We start from the raw sequence: 23,037 nt of genomic DNA, 5'->3' as shown, positions 1-23,037 counted from the left end.
ATAGTGAATGGTCAACTATTATACAAAAATCAGTGCAAGTTTCGTCCAGGCAGCCTTAAAAGTACTCTTCGATGAAGAAATAACATCATGTAGAATTTCTGTGGTTTTCACTAATTTTTGCAGATAAGATTTTTTTTAATTGTCAAACTATTAAAACAAATTGACCTGCCTACCTTTTTCCTGAGCTTCACAGCCTATAAAAATGACATCATAAATAAAATTTAAACCCTTAAGACCAACCACAAATTTTAAATGACCTCTAGAACTCAGAGATAAGCCCATCTGCAAGGCTCATTTTAATACATTTTACTTTAAAAGATAAATGTCTATCAAGCCAAAAGTATAAAACAAAACAAACAAAAAAAAATGGATCAGTTTGGAGTAATCTGGTTGTTACATTCAGCAGTTAAGTTGCAATATGTTTGCCCCATCTTAAATTGCCACGAACCATAGAAGGAGAATGGTGTCAAACAATTATTTGGCACAATGCTTGACAAGCCAAAACTTTTCAGAAAGAGCCTATCTTCCCCTCATCATTTACGGAAAAGTAAATTCATTCTACCCTTAATATTCAGGGATCCTGCATTGTCAGTTCAGGGTCACATTTTGTCACTTTCCACTAGGAATGGCAGAATTTGGAAACGGGGGCTTAAAAGTTTAAATTCACATGAGACCTTGACATAGGTCCCATTGTACACATCATCTTATCTTTAAGAAAAAAAAAAACATAAAAATCTTTGCCTTTACAGCACTTATTTGCTGCTTTATAATATGTGGACATAACTTCAATTTTGACGATACTAAGGACTGCCGAGTAATAACCAGGGTTCTTTCCACTCAGTTCAGCGTGCATGCCATCTTTGATCTCAAGTGCACTGGTAATTAGTGCCTTGTTTCAATATCTTCACTAAAACAGGTCAGGCATTTAGAAACAAAGTATCAATGAACTTAACAGTTACTTTAATTCATTTTATAAATAAGCAACTGAGAATTTTGCTCCAAGTGGCTGCTAGTGTAGCCCATCCCATAAATGGCATTCTCCGAAGCATAAGGCACAATATGATATGAATGCAGCTCTTCATAATAAAGAGACTGAGAACAGCATTCCTGTACCATGAACTTCAGCCGTTTTCTTGTATCAGAATAAGCAGTCTTATAACAGGGAGCTTCTTTAAAGTATTCATAGCTCTCTTTCTCCGTCTCTAGATGTATCTTCCTCAGCAAATTGTTAATTAACACAGACCTTCTTAAGTAGGTTTCTGGGTCTTCAAGAAACCTGAGCTTCTCCAGAGAAAGTTTGAGAATGCAAGTCCTGTCCTCAGGCAATATCAGGTGCTGGAAAGCAAATACATCATTATCTATTTTTAGAAAAAAGAAAACTAGAGCTTTTTGCTATTGACAAGACTCATAAAAAGGAACAAATAATGATAAGCAAACCCTTACTTTTGGAAAATACCCATGGTAATCTTGATGTAAATCTTCTTCTTCTGCATATTTTCTCTTAAAGTAGGCTACTTTCGACGTTGTTAATGTATATGTTAATACTTTTGTTGGATAAGCTAAACAAAATAAGATAATGAGAGAAAAGTCAGATTTTATTGTGGAAAACAGCATTTTATACATTCTACTTATAAGAAGAAACTGTTGGTTGACCCTGGAAAAGAAAATTCTTAGTAAATGAAGAATTTACTAAGCAATGTGTTAAAGTCATCCGTAGCAATTCTCTTGTGACCAAAAAGCCTGTTTGTAGGTAATAGCCACTACTCAGACCCAAAATAGATGTTCCGCGTTGATGAATTATATGTATTTCCTTATGTTGGTCCTCAAAAATGAATACTCACCAATACTCTATTTAATTTCATGCCATTTAATGTCAGAATATTCCCCAATTTGAAGTTGATTCACAAAATCAATGGAAAGAGGGAATTCTTTTAGTTAAACTCCCTAGTTTACAAAGGGAATTTAATGTTGCTAGGTTAATGTAGGTTAATCCAATTGGTGTAAAATGGTTGGTAACCCAATTACGCTTTAAAGAAGCAATCATGTGTGTCTATAGACAAACCCTATGATATGGTCATGGGATGACCATCCTCATAACACAGAGGTTAATCATATGGAAACGAGAGGTTTAAATAGCATCTTGACTAGCAAACTTGAGCTTGGTATAATATCTGAACGTGAAAACTTTGTTCTCTCCTTTAAAATACTATTCATGGTTGGTGGGTTTGAGCCCCATGTCAGGCCCTATGCTGACAGCTCAGAGCCTGGAGCCTGCTTCAGATTCTGTGTCTCCCCTGTCTCTGCCCCTCCCCTTCTCTAGCTCTCTCTCTCTTTCTCTCTCTCTCTCAAAAATTAAAAAAAAAATAAATAAACATTAAAAAAATTGAGGATTCTGCCTTGTTTAAGGAAGGACAGTAGTGTTCTGGAAGTGGATTTTCAGAAAGCATATGGTTTGAAGGGAGTTCCTACTATGTACTGCAGGTGGTGCTCATATCACACAAAAGAGGCAAGTTCAACCTTAAAAGCAAAGGACAAGTAGCTTCCTAGTGAAAACACTGAATGAATTTAGAATACAAATTGAGTCCTGGTGAGTACATGCTCATTCAACCTCAGGGGGCAGAACCAAAATAAATGCTCATATTTATATATCATCTATTTTACTTTTAGTCCATACCTTCAAATACTGCTAGGTATTGAAACCATTTGACTCACAAAATGAGTAATTTATTAATGTGTTGGTTAAATAAATTTACGATTAAGACTTTTGATGTTTTACCTCTGACATTTTAAATTAAAAAAAAAAATCTTATATATTAAGAATGTGTACTTCAAGAACCTGCTGCTTCTAACTTTTCTTCCAATTTAGCGGCATCTGTTTAACACTTCCTGCAACTTTGGTAGCTGCTGGTTTTCCTAAACCAGTAGGTAAAGCTACAAAAATCACACCTAAAGCATTCCAAATGTTCATTGATACCAGTGTGAATTGTAAACCCAAGAGTCTTCAATTAGAATGGGCATGATCTGTAAGGGCAGTAAGAATTTTAAACACTGGTGTGTCTGACCTAAAAGGAGACTAATGTGCGATGATCTTTCACAACTGAAGCAAAAACAACAGTTGCCACTGTATGTACGTGGTCTCTGAATTCAATGAGCAGAACTCAATTTATATGGAGTATTCACAGATTTCAAAAGGTTGGGGCAAAAAAAGAACAAAATGGATTGTATTTAAAACAAAGAAAGCATTAAGGAATCCAGTTTTCTCAGGGGCTGTTTTTTGGTTTGGGGGGTTTTGTTTCTTTTTAGTAGACTGCGTTTTCTTTCATGTATTTTGAAAGCATTTAACCAAAGAATTACGTGAAGCTTTGGGATATTCTGTGATGACAATTAGCTATTGTGACTGAATTCTTTTTTAACTGTTTAACTAGTTGACGCTACAATGGATCTCAAGTGTTGGAGAGCATCAGAATCATCTGAAGGGCTCTTCAAATCACAAATTGCTGGGTCCCACCCCCACAATGTCTAATTCAGGAGCTCTGGACCAGGAGCAGAAAATTTACATTTCTAACAAATTTCCAGGTGACCCTGAGCCTGCAGGTGTGGGGACCACATTTTGAGAGCACTGGACAGGCATGGCAGTTGCACTACAACAGCAAGTAGAAAGGCAGAACATTCGGCCCATCAACTGATTGCCTTATCATCTGAATGCCAAGCAATCAGCTTGATTGATTTTTGTTGTTGGTGGTGTTGCTATCGCAACATTGGCTACATTGGCTTCGATGCTGTAGCATCATGAACAAAGCCAGAGTGCCTTTTAACTAAATAGTCAAGGAAGAATGAGGTCACTGTTCAACATAAATTCTGGGTTCACATTAAGAAGTATCAATGACTGTTATTAGCATTAAAGCTGGACAGGTCACTTAAAATAAATAAATAAATAAATAAATAAATAAGGCCCGAAGGATTATTACAGTAGGAAAGGATAGATGAAAGACTTGGAAAGAAGAAGAACGACTTTACCATAGCAAACATTTTTGTCTATGTATATTTTGCTTTTTAACATCTGCTCATTTTATTTTCCAAAGGAATGCAATACCTGTAGCATTTAAGACCAAATGAAAACTTTTGAATGAATGACACAAGGCAAGGCCGGTGGCAGCTTTGGAAAACCAAACGTCAACTAAACCAAGTGATGCTCTGGGGAAGGTACTTTTGATTAATAGATCAAGACCAGAAAACTATACTAAATGTCTCCAAGGTTCATTAAGATCTAGTTTGGCTGTGTTGGAGAAGTGAGCCTCAGATACAGAATGTATTACACCCTGAAAACATAGTAAATTCTCAGGGGTCCAGATTTGTGTCTCAGCTCCATGGGCAACACACTTAGCCACTTAGTTTATTGCTCTTAAAAAACACCCCCAAGGGTTGTTGAAATGCTGAAAAGCTTTCACAGCTGGTATTGGTTTGACAATTACCTCCTGGCAGGCTGTTTAGCTATTTGCAATGTTTTTGGCATAAATGTTTTTGGAGGATGTTTTTAGCCACTTTGAGGCTAAAATATATAGCAAACATAAGTTCCTACATCTGTTTTCTTGGCTGGATTGAAACTCAAAAAATTCAGAGCTGGAAATTTATTTATTGACTACCTGATTTGGCCTCCAAAGTTTACAGGTGAAGAAACTGTAGCTCAGAAGGGTTCTGTGATTTACAATCAGTTATGTGGCTTTGAGTTTGGGTTTTGAAGTCAGGTTGAAGTGGGTTTGAATTCCAGGTCTGCTTTTTCTTAGTTGTGTGGCCTTGAGAAAATCATATAAACATGTTACAAGTCTCATTTGTAAAGTGGGGACAGAAATATCACTGGCTCATAGGATTGTTGAAATAATTCATGGAAAGGGACTGGCACTGTGCCAAGCATATAGTAAGCACTCAATCAAATCTGAACTCTTATTAGTGCCAACAGGCACAGACCTATCCTACAAACACAAATGCCAGCCTGGCCTCCTAGCTCTGACCCTAAGACTCTTTCTACCACCCTTCCTCCCAGAGATACTAGATGGTAATGTGGGAGTTAAAAAACTACAAAAGAATATTTCAAATGATCAAGTGAGAAAAAGAAAATACGGTACAGGTGCTATGACGACTCCAAGAAAATGTTTCTGAATTTACTGCCACTGGTCATACATTTGGGGTGAAACAAATGTCAATTGTTTTTGAAACATCCAGATAGCCATTTGAAGAATTAAAGTTACTCCAGATATCCAAAGAAATTTGCCTGTTACGATCCAGCAAGCACATGTAGATCTGTTTGTATCATTCTCCCGTAACTAAAAAGCCAAACTCAATCCAGAGAGTTGAGATACGCAGGAAAAAATCAAAATGATTTTATATGTTCATTTTCAGTTTTGAGGTCTGAGAACAGCATATGAATTACAAAACAGAATTAGGTTGCGCCTAAATTTATCTCCAAAGGTAAAATGGTTAACTCTGGCTTGGATATTCACACATAAAATACCTGTGTCCAGCCCAACGCATTTCACAGTGTAAAACTTCAAGAAGCAACATATGAGAAGTCAGGCAACAGAATGACTGCCCCCATCATTAGGGTTCCAGCAGCACAATTTATACACATTTTTAAAATAAATGTTTCAAATGTAATTACAAACGATTGCTCAAGTGCTCCTCCTATTGTTCTGCCCCTGCCTCCAGACATCTGGAATCCTATTACTGCACAAGTGATTTCATTAGGTACACGGCCCAGGGGCAGTACATTAAGGAAAGATCATCAGCAAATTAATTTACAAACACTTTGAGAGAACAGACAATAATAAAAGAACAAGGCCGTCATGGAGATCCATTCTTTGTCTGAGCCTGCAAAGCCTGAGAGATGGTGAAGAAGTGATGGCTTTCACATATCTTCATTTTAACCACGTTTCCATTCTCTTCCCCACAACACCTTGATCAATAGACTGCAAAACCCGAGCTGAGATCCTCCTAGTAGATGTGCCTCTGTAGCCACAGACAAAAGAACAGTCTGATCAATGGGGAGACTAAGGTGGGGTCTAGCCTCTGATCAACGGCTGACTTGTGTACAAATCACGGGGCCCCGACTTCCGGTCCCTCATTGATTTCCCTTTGCGTGGCATTAGCCTGGCGTGAGCCTTAGAAAGTACATGTCCCTACCTAACTACCTAATGCTTTGCTAGTCGCAGAGCTAGAACACGTCCTTCCTTAAAGGCAACAACCATTTTTGTTTAGAAAGAGCTGTATTATCTGTCCCTGTTAGCTGCATTCTTCAGTCTTGCTACATGGCTTAAAATATTTCGACAGGATTTTCTAGTGCTGTGAAACAGCACTAGTTCAAATCCCAACTCTACAATTTATTTGCTTAGTGACTTTAACCTCACAGAGCCTGAGTTTCCTCATCAATTAAATGGAAGAACAATATCAAACTCACTGAGTTGTATGTGAATTAAGGGAGATGATATTTTAAAAGCACTTACTCAGCCAGGGCTTGTCACATTTCCACACATTTTCTACTCAATAAATTTTAGGTGTTGTGAGTGTAGTGATCTCATTTTTGAAATCATAAATATGTGTCCTATTAAGCAGTACCATGTTAAAGCAGGACATTTGTCCTCTCTTTTGTGTTGAGCACAGTAGCATGAAACATTCACAAGTGAGCTCAAGGAGGTAGATGGAAGCAACTTTCAAGGCTGCAATACTGCTCCTTTTGTAGACCTTGAGTTTTGTGATAGCAATTTTCCATCAGTTTTGTCCCTTATAACCCCTTGCCTGGCACACTTCTAGATAATATATTCTATGGAGCAGAACTCAGTGGCAGTTTTTAGCTCCAAATCAATCAATGGAACAATCTGTTTCTACAGATTTATCACCCACTCCAAGCACAAGATTGACTTTGCTGGCAATTTAGAATTACCAACAAGTTGTAGCTCCTGGCAAAGTTTCTTAGGAACTTCCAGGGATACTAACAAGAAAGAGAAGTTTCCCAAGACCAGAAGCAGTGTCTGGGACTGGATTCCACATCCCTCAGGATAGCCCCAAGTGTACACATGGAATAATAAATAAAACACCACCCTTCCACAGCCTATCTTGTTCCGCTGCTGATGACCTCTGAACCAAAGAGAGCATTATTACATGGCTGGTCATATCCCATTTCATAAGTTACCTTCATGAAGTTACCTTAGTTGCTGCGCCAAAGCCTAATTTTTGCCATGATCTGGCCCTACTGACAGACACCAAGTGCAAGAAGTTCCATGGGTAAATTTAGTGATTTACCACCTCTCAGAAGTGCATTCCTTGTTTTAATTTTTTTAATGTTTATTTATTTTTGAGAGAAAAAGACAGAGAGCAAGCAGGGGAGGAGCAGAGAGAGAGAGAGGGAGACACAGAATCTGAAGCAGGCTCCAGGCTTGAGCTGTCAACACAGCCCGACAATGGGGCTCAAACCCATGAACCGCGAGATCATGACCTGAGCTAAAGTTGGATACTTAACTGACTGAGTCACCCAGGCACCCCCATTCCTTGTTTTAAAGGATGTTGCTCCCTTTTACTACACCTTGGAAAGTGGGAATGAATCAGAAAGAAAATTGGCAAAGCACTCACATTGCTAGATATAGGTTCCAAGAAATATCTTACTGATGAGATGTCTCGGGAGATGTTATAACTTCCTTAGATACCCAGGTCTGTTGCTCAGAGAGGAGGGCTTTTCAATCCCCCATATGTGGCCTGCAGAGATCTTATGAAGAAATACTTAATCTATATCACCCTCATTGTCTTCCACTTCGATGCCACCACCAGGTTTGAGTATATCGCCAACAACATTTAGCCAGGTACCCCAGAAGGGTTGTAGAAAAACATAAGATAGACTAATCATTAACTTTACTAAGAATATAGGACAATTTGTCCCAGAGCGGGGTGATTCTCTGCCTTCGCTTGTATTGCCTAATTTGTGTCACCACCCAGAGTTACTCTGGTGGTGAAATGTCCCTCATTCACAGGTTCCCTTTCCTCTAAAACTTTGGTGCTTCATGAAATTGAATTGTGTTCAACCCCAGCACTCTGCTTAAGTTAATAGCTAGATTTATGCCCCACATCAGATATGGGGAGACGAGCCACAGAGCAGTAAAGCAAGTAGCCCATGCAGACAGAATAGACACTTGAGGCTCTTGAGCTGTGATTCTCTTTGCAACATCCCCAACTTTTCTTGATGTCTGTAGCCCATGCTCCCTTTTAATAATGGTTTTTAAAAGAATACCTACTCTGATACATCACCACAGGGGGGATTTCCCAGCTTCAAACCTGCCCCTCCTCCCCTTCTAAGCATCACTGATATTTAGAAGACTCTTGTATCTACCTGCCAAGAAGACTTTTTGCTGCACAGTATAAGATGAAAAAAAACTTTTTAAAACAAATTCTAGTGATAAATCTATATCATAATGCTGAACATAATACTAGCAAGCCTTTAGTCCTTTTTATTAATATCCCCTTATGACCCCCAGTGAGAAATATTGCAACAAACTAGATGGCTCTGTTATTAGTCTGTTAACATAAATGTAATCAGCAAAAATTTTAGAAATACTTGTGTTAGCCCAAAAAGGGGAAATGTTAAAGTAATGTATTGACACTAGCTGAACAGACAACTTCTTAGAAAGATTGGGGGTGGGGGGGGACTGACACGGAGCTGCTCCCCCCAGAATGGAAGGTGCACTTCTTCCTCAGTTTTAGTTGTGAATGTCTACGGTCAGTTTACCCCTCTGCTTCTGAAATATTATTTTCTTTCACCTTTCTCTAGGTTTCTGAAGCATATTGCTTTGACAAATAGAGCAATCCAAACTGGTTATGCCTCAGCTTTGGAGCTATTGTAAGGGTGTCGGTGTTTTGACAGCTAAAGCCAGCTGGCATGAGTCCTCAGTGCAGAGCCCAGGGCTTTGGCATCTTGATCAAACCTTTCAACATTTCTCCATGTTTCAAAGCATCTTCTAAATCCCAGGAAAGCAACATGGCATAAAATTAAACATGGAATGTTCGTAGACACATAAACACTTCCAAATAGAATATATGAGGAGAAACTGAAATTGGAACATGGTTTCAGTTTTAACCTGCTTGATCTCAGCTTGATCTAAGCCTTATAGCCCGAATGACATCCCCCTTTTAGAACTCGCTGTAGTACAAGTACAGCTGGCATTCCCATCGACAAGAGTGACTATATCCTGAACTACAAAGCTGTGGAATTTTTTTTTACACTCTTCCTTAGGATCGACCAATAGCTCTAGAATTAAGCGTTATATTATAATGATACCATTTGATTTAGTTTCATTTATTTAAAGCTAATTACCATGATAAAATTTTCTGGTGAATGACTTCAAACAGATATGTTCATCAAAAGTGTACAGGATATATTCTGCACATTATACATTCCGGATAGAATCAAAATTAAAATTTAAGAACCCTTTTCACTTGACCTTCTTGATTGCAATAGTGGTCTCAATGAAAGGGCAGGCCTTTTCATGTAAATTAAAGGGCACTGAATGATTTTAAACTCCTATGCATATTAAATAAGAGATAGGATGTGTACAAATTACGAATGCACAAGACTAATGCATATGCATGAACCAATACTTGTGGCTTATTCAAACTTTCCTCAGATTGATAGCATGGCTAGAATTCTACATACATCTCATTGCAGATGACAGTAAATCTTACTGATCTCCTTGGATTTGCTGCTTACCATAAAATATAGTAATTATAATGGAGAGAGGAAAAAGGTGTCGTGGTACTAAAGGCAAATGATAGTGTTAGTGGTCATCTTTAATGTTTAAAATTATCAAAGGTATTTCAATAAGTGATATGGACACCAGTACTTTTAAAGTCTCATGATAATTATAAAAAACCTACAATTAGACCAGAATAAATTTTCAAACAGGTTTCTAAATAAAACCGCTCAGTTATTTACTTTTACAAAGAGACGTAAAATGAGGGAAGACATGCAGCCTGCCGTATTTTCATGAATTTGATTGCAATTTGCTAGGCCGGTTACCTACAGGAACTGTACGTGTGAAAGTTAAACACAGCACTGGAGAGCTTAGCACTCATTAAATGTATTCTGACTTGAAAATTTGGTTTCAGATGCTTAATACTCCTAAGTTTCTATCCTCATGACCTTAGTGCAAATTAAATTTTAAAAAATCACCAAGATCTCCTTTTGCGACTTGGAGACTCCTTTTTATTTCCTTCATTCAGACATGCACCAGTTTGCTCACAGGGCTTCCGCTTGACATGCTCCCCAAGGCAGGCTACCTAATTTGGCCCACCCTATTCACTTGGGTCTTAGGAAAATCTGCCAGCCCACAAATGTCCTCTCTACGGAAAACCTCTCTTGACGTTTACCCAGCAACCATCTATATAAACAACCCCTTATATTGATCTTGTGAGTTATGGTAATGCTACATTAGCATTTATTTCTTTGGATACATATTTAAACAGTAATTTCTTTTAAGCTAGTGATTACCTGGTAAAGCTGAATCAATCTGAAAAGTGTATTTCTAGGACAGCTTCAGAAAATCTGGTGAGAGCTCCCCTTTGCACAGCGAGCATTTCTCACAGCCTCGGGCTCATGAATGGCAACCTGAGATTGTGAAACAACGGAGACAGATGCAAAATAACATGGGGAGAGCCAGGACTGCGCTGATTTGAACTGGTTATCAAGTCAGGAGAACGCATGCAGCAGGGGGACACTATGAAAGATGTTCAAGGTGGAGCTGTTCTGGACCAGACGGATTAACTAGATTAACCTTCAAGCACATACCATTACTTTCGTGTTCTCCAGATTTAATTTTAAACAGAAGGAGTCTTAGCTATCCTAAGAAATTTGGAAAAAAGTGAATAACCAATTTCTCCAATTATTTACTGGCAGATTCTTTGGGGGATGTTATCGGTAGGTTGATTTTCTTTTGAAATCGGGGTCAGATGTACTTAATTTGTTTTTAAATGCCAGATGTTGTATAATTTCAAGATACATTCTCTCTAAAGTTACAATCCATCAGTTAACTCAAAACAGCAACTCAATCATTCTCGGTACTACACACGATTTCTCGCAAGATTTGAAATAGCCAAATGGTACTTCTTCTTTGAAGATAGTTTTTCTTTAAAGGGCCATGTTTAACTGCACCTTTTCTACATGGATGTATGCTTACAGATCTCATCATCTTCTATATTTAGAGAGATGAGCTTTCCAAAGGAAGATAGGCAGCCAATGAGGAGGATCCCATCAAAAGAGAGGTGAGTTACTATGGTTACTTTTCAGGAGATTGAGTAACAGTGAACGGCTGCTCCCGGCCAAATGGAGCCTTTCCAGAGCAGGACCTAAAAAGATTGTTGCTCTCCATACGTGTTGATTCAATTAGTCCATGCTGCACGATGGCATTTTAGCCTTAACCGCAGACTTACTGCTCCCCGTTCTCCTCGCCACACACACGGGCAGCGAAGTCAAAGGAAAAACACGGAGGGCTGAAAACTTCCGAACACAAACCTAGTATCGATGGGCAGGGGAATCCTCAAGAACCAATTCCATGATTTTTAAAATATGAAGCCAGGTAATTCGGGACCACCACCTGGCCGCTTTTCAATGACCGGGAGCGGAGTAGGATCCCAGAACAGTCCCTATCCTCACCCTCAAGGAAACGCGTCTTTTCTGAGCCTCAGAGAAAGGCACATGGCTGGATGAGTCCAGACGTACCTTGCGAGCTGGGTCCACTGGCCAGGAGATCGGCGCATGCACCTGTTTCGTAGGTTCGCGGGGTTCGGCGCTCCCTCCCGCTTCTGCGGCGCTGTCACTCTTCACTCGAGCGCTGACAGCAACGGCGGCGGCGGCAGCGCGACAGCGACAGCGGCAGCAGCGGCAACTGCAGCTCGGCGGGCAGCCCTGGCTCCTGCAGGTCCGTCCCTCCAGTCTCTGAAGCGCCTCTCGCCTCCGGCTCCGGGTTCGGAACGCGAGGCGGGCGCGCAGCTGTTCTCCGCTCGCATTGGACCAGAGGGAGCAGATGTTACCCGGTTGCTAGGAGCGTTGCTAGGAGGCGATGACGCCCCTCTACAGCTCAGGAGCAACTTTCCTGTAGGTCGGATGCGCTGGCGGGGGCTGCTGGGAGCTAGATTTGAGAACAGGAACGAGGAAGCACAGCGAACAAAGAGTCCCAAACCGGGGTGGGGGGGGGGGGGGTCCTTTCCTTGCCGACGTTGGGTCCTGAAAGGCTGGGGAGCTGCGGGTCGGTGAGAGCCGCAGCTCTGCGCTTGGGCCTTGGGGCCCTGCTTCCGAGGGCCTGGGCAGGTGATGGGGGCCGCTCTTCCCCAGGCAGGTCACTCGGTGCAGGCCACAGCTGGGTGTCGCCCGAGGTGATCAGGTTTGGGAATGGGAGTGGGCGGTGCTTTCAGTGGATGAGGAAGCAGCATAAGTTGGTGCCTTTAAAACACCGAGGAGGCCCACCGGCATGCTCTGCACCCTGGGGCAGGACCCTGGCAATGGGAGAGATGGAGGAGTATGTGTATGGCCTGGGGTGAGGGCTGTGGGATGGGGACTATAATAGGAACTTGTGCCTTCTGGGGCTCTCCTCCCCATCGTGTTGCAGTTTGTGTCTTCAGGTTTGAACAGTTGACAGATTTTGAATTTAATCCATGAAAATCAGACCAGAGTCTCATTCCTTATAGCACTGGCTATGACTGCCTACTGGTACTGTGCCAAGGATTTCAGAAAAAATGACCCTGTGGTCTCAGATATTCCCTTTATGAGTTAGAAAGTCTTCATTTTTGTTCCAATGGCTAATTAAAACCTCAGGCTAATTTGTAAGCTTCTTTAAAAATATACAAAAGAGAAGATACCTTTCACAAAGGAGACTGGACAAGGTATTCATGTTTCAGTCATTTACACTTTAGTATAAGTTCACCCAAAGGATTGATTGTATCATCTCTGATAGTGCACTCAAGGTAAGCTTTTTCTTTTCTTTTCTTTTCTTTTTTTTTTTTTTTTAATCATGGCTTTTTGTTGTTGTTGCTCTTTTTCAATGGAGTTGTTATTCTTTGGTCAGGGAGGGATGATGAGGTCAAAGCGGACAAATTCAGGTAGCCAGTGAGCCAAATTAAAGAAGGGAAAATGACAAATGCAGTAGAAAAAGTATTCCCAAAGCAGAGAGGCAATCCCTCAGAGAGGGAATCTCATTGAAGAAGGGTATATACCACTTCCCTGACTCCCTATAGGGTCAGGCCAGGGCCTGGAAGGAAGAGAGCACCACTTGGGAATCAATTAAAAAGAAAAGTTGCTGTATTCAGAGCCAGGACAGGGCTGCCGTGCAGTGTCATGTTGACTTCTGCAATGGCAGATATTTTGCAAGGCTGAAGGGGCTACACAAAGTGGCCCTACATATCTCATTGGCCCTGCTTCCTCAGGCACCCATTACCAACTGAACACCTATGACCAAACTTAGAGTTAACAATCTGTTAGCCCGAAGATTTGAAAAGCCAATCACCTTGCGCTAATGATGAACCCGACTATAGGAATCCCACAGCAATGTAGATCAAATCATCACAGGTGCCCTTTAAATATCTTACAATTCTATTTGCCAGTTACACCTCAAGGTCCAGTCACACTAGTTTTCTTGTTCCCTTGAATGAGGAAGGCTCTCACTTGTCTCAGGTATTTTGTACATGCTGTTTCTGCTTCCTTCACGTGCCTCCCTCTTACCTGGCTTACTGCTACTCAGCTTTCAAGTCACAGCTTAAACACCATTTCCTCATCAGTGGCTTTCCTTCACAGCTTCCCACTGGCTAGGTTAGCCTCGTAATTACATTCCCAAATCACCTTACTGGCCCCATTTCACCAGAATCACCACACCAGGTTTCCGGCTAGTGCCACCTTGTTAACACTGTGTTTCCAGTGCTGAGCACCCAGGGCCTCGTTCATCAGAGGTAAGCATAGGCACATGTGAATGGACGGAGCCACCCTGTCTGGCTCAAGGTGCCTGGTTTTTCCTTAGCTATGTAGCTATCAGCTGGTGAACTTACAAAGCCTGAGGGTAGCAGCTAGTGGCTGTCCTGTAAAGGAGAGAGGAAAGCCTGTTACATAGAACATTGTTTTCTCCCCTTAATGAGACATTATGTCGATTACAGCGACTTCTTTTTCTTCTTATGGCATCTTATAAATTTCTCAACCTGGATTTTACTGGCATTGGGAAATAACCTTAAAGTTCTTTATATATTTTCCCAATTCTGTTCTCTCTGTGTCCTCCAAAGTAAGTAGGATCCTCTGATGTGTTTCATCTTTCCTTAAAATGCTCCTCTACCTCAGGTAAAAAGGAGCCTTCATCATCACAGGCTGTATCTGTATGGAGCAAAAAATTAAAAGTTAAAAAAAAACCTCGTTGGGGAGCAGCTAGCTAACTTGACCAACATGGACAGTACTTCTAGTCTAGTTGATCAGAAGAGACCAGGAAACCTTCTTCTGTTATCAATAGAACTCTCCAAATAATTGCCAAATCCCCTCCTCATCTGGGACCACCTCAAGAAAAATAATAGATGTTGGAAACATGATGGAAAGGTCAGGGAAATCTCAAGATCACGGAATTGCTTGGTGGCAAAGCCAGAAATAGAGCACAGGTATGAGTTTAATCTTTACTGGACTACTTATGTCTGCACATATAAGTTTACAAATTCTTCAATCCTCCTGGCAGGAGATCAGAGCACATCTTTCACTAAACATTCTGGATTTTAAAATTAAATACTTAAATACCATACAGTCCACCTTAGAATTAATCTAAATTGTAATCGTCTCACCTCAAGACAACCCTTGAATCTTGTCCCTCCTTGAGACGACTACAGATGTAATGCTAATCCTGTCTCCTACTCCTTATCTATTTGCTAAAAAGAATGAGATGTTTTATTATGTAGTAGAATGCACATTAAAATTCATCAGTGCTCCGAACTGTCACCCAAGTTTCTTCTTGAGCCATGTCTCTGAATCTCCCTAGAGAAACCCTAGGGAAACTGTCAAGACACTATGTAGTTTATAAGACAGATAATGTGATTTGATTCATCAATAAAATGTCACTCAAGATTTTTTTAAATTACTACAAAAGACTTTAAGAACCATAGTCCTAGATAACTGTCTCAATTATTTTAACATTTAAAGATGGGTAAATCTCTATTGAAGGAATGTTAGAAATAGGAATCCTTTGTCAAGTTTTTGGTTCTGCAGAAATGATTTACTTTAAAACTCTATTCCCTCTGCAATATTCTGTTTTTGCTCACAGTTTTATATGCTTTGCTTTGGTGTTTTTAGCAGGTTACATATGTATGTAGTGCACATACACATGTAGAAACGCTCCGCTATACTCAGGCTGTCAGCTCAAACACTGCCCTGTGGCTCTGGAAATGTGAACTCAAGTGATCTTTATTTGCAGAAGCACCCCCAAACAGTGTAGAAATGCTCTACGATGGCTAATGTGAGCAACTAAAATCCTTAATCAGCCCATAATGTTCTAGTGCCACCGTGGGTTAGGAAGTAACAGATAAGCTTACAGTTAGCAGGTTTTCCTTAAATAATCACCACTGCTACAACATTTGAAATAAAATTGTTTTTTAAAAAGGAAAACTGTGTGCTAGATACTGTGTAGAAGAATCCTAATGGATTCAATTTCCTGTACATGCAAATGAACAATTCCTAGCCTTCTTAAATATAGGTGGAGCCATGTGACTCGTTCTGACCAAAGGAGTTTACACAGAGGTGGTGAGCACCCTCTAAGCCTGGTTCCTTGAACGTACATTTGATTCTCGTGCTTTTTCTTCCTCCTTCATTTGATTGGCCATATAGTCCTTCAGAGGCCCTAAGAACTCTGGGATGGCTCTCAGTCCCCGAAATGCTGCTAATAAAGAAAGCTGCACGGGCAAAAGCATGTTAGTCAGAAATAAACTTATCTTATGCTGACTCACTGACATTTAGGGTTGTTTATTATAACAAGTAGCATTAATTACTTCGACTAATACAATATGCAAAAATGGTAAAAATAGATTGATTTTCCCTGTAACATTTAGAGAATGTTTGTTTGTTTGTTTGTTTGTTTGTTTGTTTAGGGGACATCAACAATGTTTTAATAGCTATGGAGGTCTGACCATAATAGCCCTGCCCTGGTATTTCTAGCTTCCTGCACTGGATTCTTATAAACCTATTCAAACTGGTTATACACAGAGAAGCCAGAACTCCAAACAAAAGCCTCTCTGATAAATAATTACTTACCCTTTCGTATAGCAATACTTACATTTTCCCTTCTCAGAATCCTCTTCAGATGCAATTTAATTATTTCAGGTGATCTTTACGTATATATAGCTCCTTAGTTACCCAATATTCAACACTTTATCATTTGAATTGAAATACGTTGATTCATATATGTGTTTAACATAAAAGTCTAGAGCATCCTAAAACCAAAATAAATTATAGGGGTCATAAATATAACATTTATCATTATATATATATATATATATATATATATATATATATATATATAAATTGCAGTTGGCGTGGTTTTGGAGTTAATGGTTTCTGTATATACTAAATTAAGCAATATCATTCAGGCCCATAAAATTTGCATGTTGATGCTGCAAAACTGTATCTTTTTTTAGCATAAAAAAATTTCACACATATACATATAAGCCATCTGCTTAAACTTTATTGATAAAACCAGTTTTACAAAATTAGAATGATTTTCAGTTTTGAACTATCATGAGTTCAGTTGCAGCAGACATTTTGTACAAACTGGGGCTAATACTTCTTCTATGTTTCTGGTTTAAACAAAAAGCAATTCGAATTTATCCTCATGCATTTAAATATTTAATACAGAAAGAGTTTTTAGGCTGCATAAAATATGCTTCCAACATCACTGTGAGACAGAAATTCCACTTTAAGCATTCTTTGTACAAGAAAAACAGTATAATTCTTCTAATCACAAACCTATTCTCTATCACAGGTAAACAATTTCATATTTTCTAATGTATTTTCAAGGGTGTTTGTATCACAAGAGTATAGACATTAAATATTTCACTAGTTTGCCCAGGTAAAACACAGACATAACAGTGCAGCAATAATACATTAAAACCAGTGTTATGAAATCTGGGACATTACAAAAAGTAGAAAGGTATTCTAGTTTTTAAGTTTAACAATTAAAAAAATTTCTAAACATCTTCCTATACACTATCCATCAACAGAAGTAATTTTAGAAATGGGGTGGGTCATTACATTCTATAGCTGTTTGTTTTGGTAACAGCTGGCGATACATTCATGCTTCTTAAATAGAAGACACCATAAGTCAATAAGTCATACTGTGAGGAACACAGGGACACCTACATGGAATGTTCTGAAGATTTCCAAAGTTTCTAAAATGAGAGTTCAACCTTTTGTAGGAGAAAATACTTTTTGTTTCTTCTTTCTTGAAATTCTGGACCACCCAGGGATTGATTGTCTGCTGGAAAACTTTGGAGGAAGAAATATAATAGCAGCCAGATCTAGAAATGCCCATGAAGTGATGGGACAGGTTTGGGGCAGCTCCTACCTTACAACTAACAAGTCTGGCCTGAAACAATGAATTTGCCCATGAAAGCCTTCTTGTGACTAAAGGTCTTCTAAAGGAAGACCAGATTGTAAGCCATGTTACATTAAATTGTCCCCATAAGTGAAATCCGTAAAACTATTGACCACCATTCACAAGCACCAAAAACTCAGGACAGTCTAGTACATATAAATAACTCACGAAAGTAAACATGGGATGTAGAAGGTACAGGCTAACAATATTAATACAACTCTAGCATCCAGCTGTGAACTGAACAGAAATACAAAGTACATTCTCTGCTGAGAACAGTGTGCTCCATGTAAGGGTAAAAACTCCCCAAAATAGTTTCATATATTCAAAATGAATGAATCATTCACATTTACTTTTTTTGGCATGCAAGTTCTTCAAGGACACCCATCAAAACTTAAGATATAAAGGAAAACCAATAAAATATTTTAAAACAACAGAGTTGCACACAGTATGCATATGGTAAAACATAAATGTGTGAATATGAACAACTGTTTCGGATGCCATATGAAGACCAAAAAACTTGAGAGTCAGATTTATCTTGCACTGTGAACACCAAATATTGCTATGAAATCTTGGATGTACCTTGAACATGTTTTTTTTTTAATCTTTACTTTTTTCTGGGAGATGATAAGTGGTATTTAGGAAAAGAATGGTTATGTGGGTGAGGAAAGTCACTTGGGAGGGGAAAGCTGGAGAAGTGTGATTCTCCAAGAGAAATATAATAATGTAGATGGCAGGACCTTTTCTGCTGGGGGAAACATCTTTCCAAATGCTATATTCAAATTCCATTTTTGTGAAAAAAAATGCATAACTTAATACTTTCTCGGTACTCAAAGTTAAATTGTTCTGAAGGAGAATGGTCTGCGTTCAACTCAGATTGGCAAGCCTGCTGAAAAGATGGATTTGCAATTTGTTCTGTGGTCAGGGTGTCTAAACAAAAGAATTAGAGCCTAATACTTCATTTCTATCTTCTCAGAGGCAGAAGGGCCAAAGACCATCCCAACTGTAAGTTTTAGTCAAATAACTGTCTATGAATATAGTTCAATGATTGGCAGAGATCTAGAAGTGTCAATTACTTTGATATACTGACACAAAGAACTGATTTGGCCTTAATAAAATATCTCACAGCCTTCAAAAACTCTTCAGTTCTGCAGAGTGGATTTCCACCTATTACCTTGTCATGCCTATGGCCCTGGTACATAGTGTTTGTGGTTTTAATGAAGGAATGAATGAATCTTATAATAACCTGGTGAAATTAAGTAAAATGAGTATTACTATTACCATCCGCCAGACGCAACATCGAAGGCTGAGAGAACTTGTGACTTGACATTGATCTGAGAGCTCATTAGGGGAAGATTTGGTATAGAACACAGTCCTCATTAATTTTAATCTAACCCAATATTCTTTCCGCAACCACACCTTCAGCTCTGCAACAATGCCCCGGTTCCGCAGGTTGCTGCAGCTACAAAGCAAAGGGCAGTCAGTGCACGTGAAAATGTCAAAATGTTTCCCAGATATTGATCATCAGTCAGATCTCCCCATTCACCCAGCGTGATTATCAGTGTTACTACTCCAATATGTACTGCGTGCTCATTCAGCCTATGCATTACCATGGGTCATCCTTCTATTCAAAATTCAGAGTTCCTGTATGATCCAGATATTATATTCACTTTTAGCTCATTTGCACCATTGACTATGACAGGGTGCAACCCCGAAACTTCCTTTCTCTTGGCAGCAGTGGTAAATGTAAAGTCATATAAACCAGTAACAGAAGGTGGTTTTCTATCCTGAATCAGTAATAATGTAATTAGCACTTTTTATCAATGTGTATTTAAATCAGTGCTCAGCAAGAAAAAATACTACAGAATCACTAAATTTGGGGATCATATCCTCTCTGCCTTCAGAACTTTCTGTGCTTAGATTCCAATTGTGAAATCACGTAATATTTTCCAGGAATCTTCTCCTCAAAGGCGAAACAAGCCCAATATCACATAGGTGAAATTCATGCTAGGTTGGAAGTTGCTACATTTTAGTTATTGCATCACATGGATCGATCCACCTATTTTTCTGGAGAATATGCACATCAACAAAATGTACAATAGCAATTAGAACTAAAAATAAAAATAAACAGATAATTAACAGACCAGTACATCCAGACAATGGGATATTATTATGCGGCACTAAAAAGAAATGAACTACGAAGCCATGAAAACACAGGGAGGAAACGTAAATGCATATTACTAAGTGAAAGCAGCCAATCTGAAAAGACTACATACTGTCTGATTCCAACCATATGACATTCTGGAAAAGGCAAAGCTATGGAGAGAATAAAAAGATCACTGGTTGCCAAGGGTTAGGGAGGAGGGATAAATAGGCAGGGCACAGAAAATTCTTAGGGTAGTGAAACACCAAGACTGAACTCTAATGTAAAATATGGAATTTTGGTGGTAATGATGCGCCAGTGTAAGCTCATCAGAGTAACAAACAGAGCCACCCTGGTGGGCTATGTTGATAGTGTGGGTGAGGTTGTGCAAGCATGGGGGCAGGGAGCAGATAGGAACCCTACAGTCCACTCAAACTTGCTATGAACCTAAAATTTTCTCAAAAAAAGTTTATTAATTTTTTAAAAAGCAATTAGATCACAAAAGCCATTATGCCTTTTTCTGAAAATAGAGGTCAAACCTTAATTCAAGACATTATTACAGAAATGTCTCGGTCACACTAAAGTATGCAAATACTAACTTCTTATTTACAAACTTAAAATAATAAAGACTGCAATAAAATTAAAATTTTAAATTCTGGGAAACATTTTATATTTCACAATAACAAAATTCATAGCTGCATTAGTATGGTGGCATAATAAAAGACTGTAATATAACTTGGTGTAGTTGTGAATTAATAAATATTAGCATGGCCCACAGGAAAATGGCAACATTAGTAAACTGCTCAAGTGCCACCTATAAGGAACTTGACAAACTCTTAAGAGAGACGTGTGGCCCTAGAATGTGAACACAGTACACAGAATAGCTTACATGGAAATATCCTTCTGTTAGTGTACCAATCTCACCAATCAGAGTTCTTCATGGCAACCTTTTAATATCTTTCCCCCCAAATCAAGGTCTTCATCAAATAAGAGATATAAACTTTTTTTTTTTATAATGGACCATCAACTGGGCAACACTAAAAGACGTCTTCAGTAAGAACTTTTAGGCCATCAAAGATTCTGACCTGGAATCATGGATTGAGACATATTTAGTAGATATGTGAGATCAGTTTCTATGATCTTGTAACTAAGCAAAAAATCCATTGGATAAACCACGTTTGTCTCCTATTATAAAATTGAAATTAAGAGTTACATTCAGACCAATTTAAACTTATTTAAGACTAGAAAACAATTATTGGTTCGTCTGCCAAGGAAGGGACACTCCCAATGTTGACCTCTACCCATCTGACAGGGATGTCCCAAATGTGTTTAGTGTGTGATATCTAAGACAAGTTTTAATCCAAAGAAACAGAGAGGTAAGCAGGGATCTCTGTTTCATGCCTTTATCCTCCCTTTTTCTGGCAGCTACTGTTTCCAGTTCACTCTTTCAAAAAAGTAAAAGGTAGCAATGCCTTTCAGCTATTAAAACATGGAGCTTATAAGAACTGTGTCACATTTGTTTGTACAGACCTAGCATTCCAGGCTCTGACCCGCTTACTGCTTTACAAAAGGTATTCAATATTCAATTATAAAAGTGAAAAATAGGAAATATCCAACTTCTACTTCAAGCTAGAACTTATTTCATTACTCGAATGGAATGGTGCATTTCTTCCCTCAGTTGTAAAATGCATCTGTTTATTTTGAAGGGAAGTATAGACCGACAAACAGTACGTTTATTTCTCAACTAGAGGCAGGGTAATAACTCCCACTTTCCGTAAATCTTCTCCCTTTCCACAGGGAGGAAAGAAATCGTTACAGAAATACATTAGACAAAAATTAAAGAGTAATAAAAGATCTTATTGTTTACCCAATTTAAAAAAATGGGATATTTAGAAACAAAAGTAATTGTTGAACTCAAAGTATTTCACTCATCTACTACTCTGCAGCCCCTAGTCAAGAGTCTGGGATAACTATCTTTTGAATGAATACATTTTGTATAAAAATTAAAAAAAAAAACAGTAAGTAGATACTTTAAGGGGAAAATGAAGTAGACAAAAAGAATGTACAAATATGGCGGTCTCAATGGGAAGGCAGCCTTCTCACAGTCCTCAAAGTAGAGTTGGTAGGTAGCATTGTTACTCAAAGGCATGAAGTAAAAAACTCCTATGAAGATAGTTTGAGGCAGCATTAGTGAGCAAGGGTGAGCAGGTAGCAACATCCGGAGGGGTTTATTCTAAGAATGTCCACGGGCCTCAATGACTGTCTCTGAGTTCATTTTGTAAAGCCGCAAGCTGTTTTACAGGTTCCACAGTGGCTATAAATACAGCTCAGGATACTGCTTTGTGACCCAAGGGAAACAAAAACACCGTAGGAGAGGAAACTCACCCAGAGCCTACAGGCATCCCCAGAGTCACCTAAACAAGGCCCAAACAGGAACTTCCCACAGAAAATCTCCTCTTATGCACAGAAAAATCAATATGGAAACAATGTCCAAAGGGGGAGAGGAGAGGCCTAGAGTGTTGTTTTTGTTGATTCTGTTTGGAGGTTATACACAAAATATTACAATTAGGAGGAACTTTAAAAAGACTGTCTTCCCAGGTGCCCTTCTGTTCTACCCACACCCCACACAGAGGTTTCTATTTAAAAGCCTTCCAAAGCTGATTCTATGCTCTCCCTGGATAATTACCCCTCCGACGTGACTGAGACCTACCTCAGGTCCTGGCTTCTTAGACACGGCCTCTGTTACATTCTGTCAATACGTTTCACCTCCTTCCAATGATAACCCATAACAAGAAGCTCTGCTTTTTGTGTCATATGATCGGACCAATTGAGTAACTGTTGATAAACATTGTTTTTATCATGGTGACTAATTGCTTCAGTATATAATCACACTACTCCAAAAAAGATTTTAGGTCCTGCACTAGCCCAAATCACCAGGTGCTAGACACAAGGAAATCCAAGGAACACATTTTTGAATGAATGCAAAACCATCTTCATATCCTTCTCCTTATATCCAAGTTAAACTCTTGTTACCTGATTTAGATGGTGACTCTGACTAGTGCCCACATGACCAAAGACATCCGTCCCCCATAACTTCCCTACCTGCTGAATTATTCCCAACAAAAACCCCTAAGCTAAGTGATTCTTCTCCAGTCTCCCCATTTCTCTTTAATTGGGAATCCTAGAACCCGAGTCAGCACTTTGGCGACCTGGCAATATTGGGAATGCAGGCTCATTCTTGCCCATCCCAGAATCATACTTGGT

The 23,037-nt window shown here is 39.1% G+C and overlaps 2 protein-coding genes across 4 annotated transcripts in view; both read right to left on the bottom strand.

Moving 5' to 3' along the window:
- LOC123583735 overlaps window positions 1-853 on the bottom strand; it is a 110,951-nt gene extending 110,098 nt beyond the window's left edge. The window contains 2 exon segments of the mRNA XM_045450837.1: window positions 174-194; window positions 748-853. Coding sequence (XP_045306793.1) covers window positions 174-194; window positions 748-853 — 127 coding nt within the window.
- Window positions 854-16,706: 15,853 nt separating this feature from the next.
- The window catches only part of SYT16 (synaptotagmin 16), a 260,098-nt gene continuing 253,767 nt past the window's right edge, over window positions 16,707-23,037 (bottom strand). For all 3 annotated transcript variants that reach the window (XM_045451183.1, XM_045451177.1, XM_045451181.1), the window contains one exon: window positions 16,707-22,384. In XM_045451183.1, the coding sequence (XP_045307139.1) occupies window positions 22,188-22,384 (197 nt within the window). In that variant the 3' untranslated portion in view covers window positions 16,707-22,187. The remainder of the gene's footprint in view (window positions 22,385-23,037) is intronic.

Source organism: Leopardus geoffroyi, chromosome B3, assembly GCF_018350155.1.
Source record: "Leopardus geoffroyi isolate Oge1 chromosome B3, O.geoffroyi_Oge1_pat1.0, whole genome shotgun sequence".
NCBI lineage: Eukaryota > Metazoa > Chordata > Mammalia > Carnivora > Felidae > Leopardus > Leopardus geoffroyi.
The sequence above is the reverse complement of the archived record's forward strand: the minus strand, read 5'-3'. Positions and strand labels throughout refer to the sequence as shown.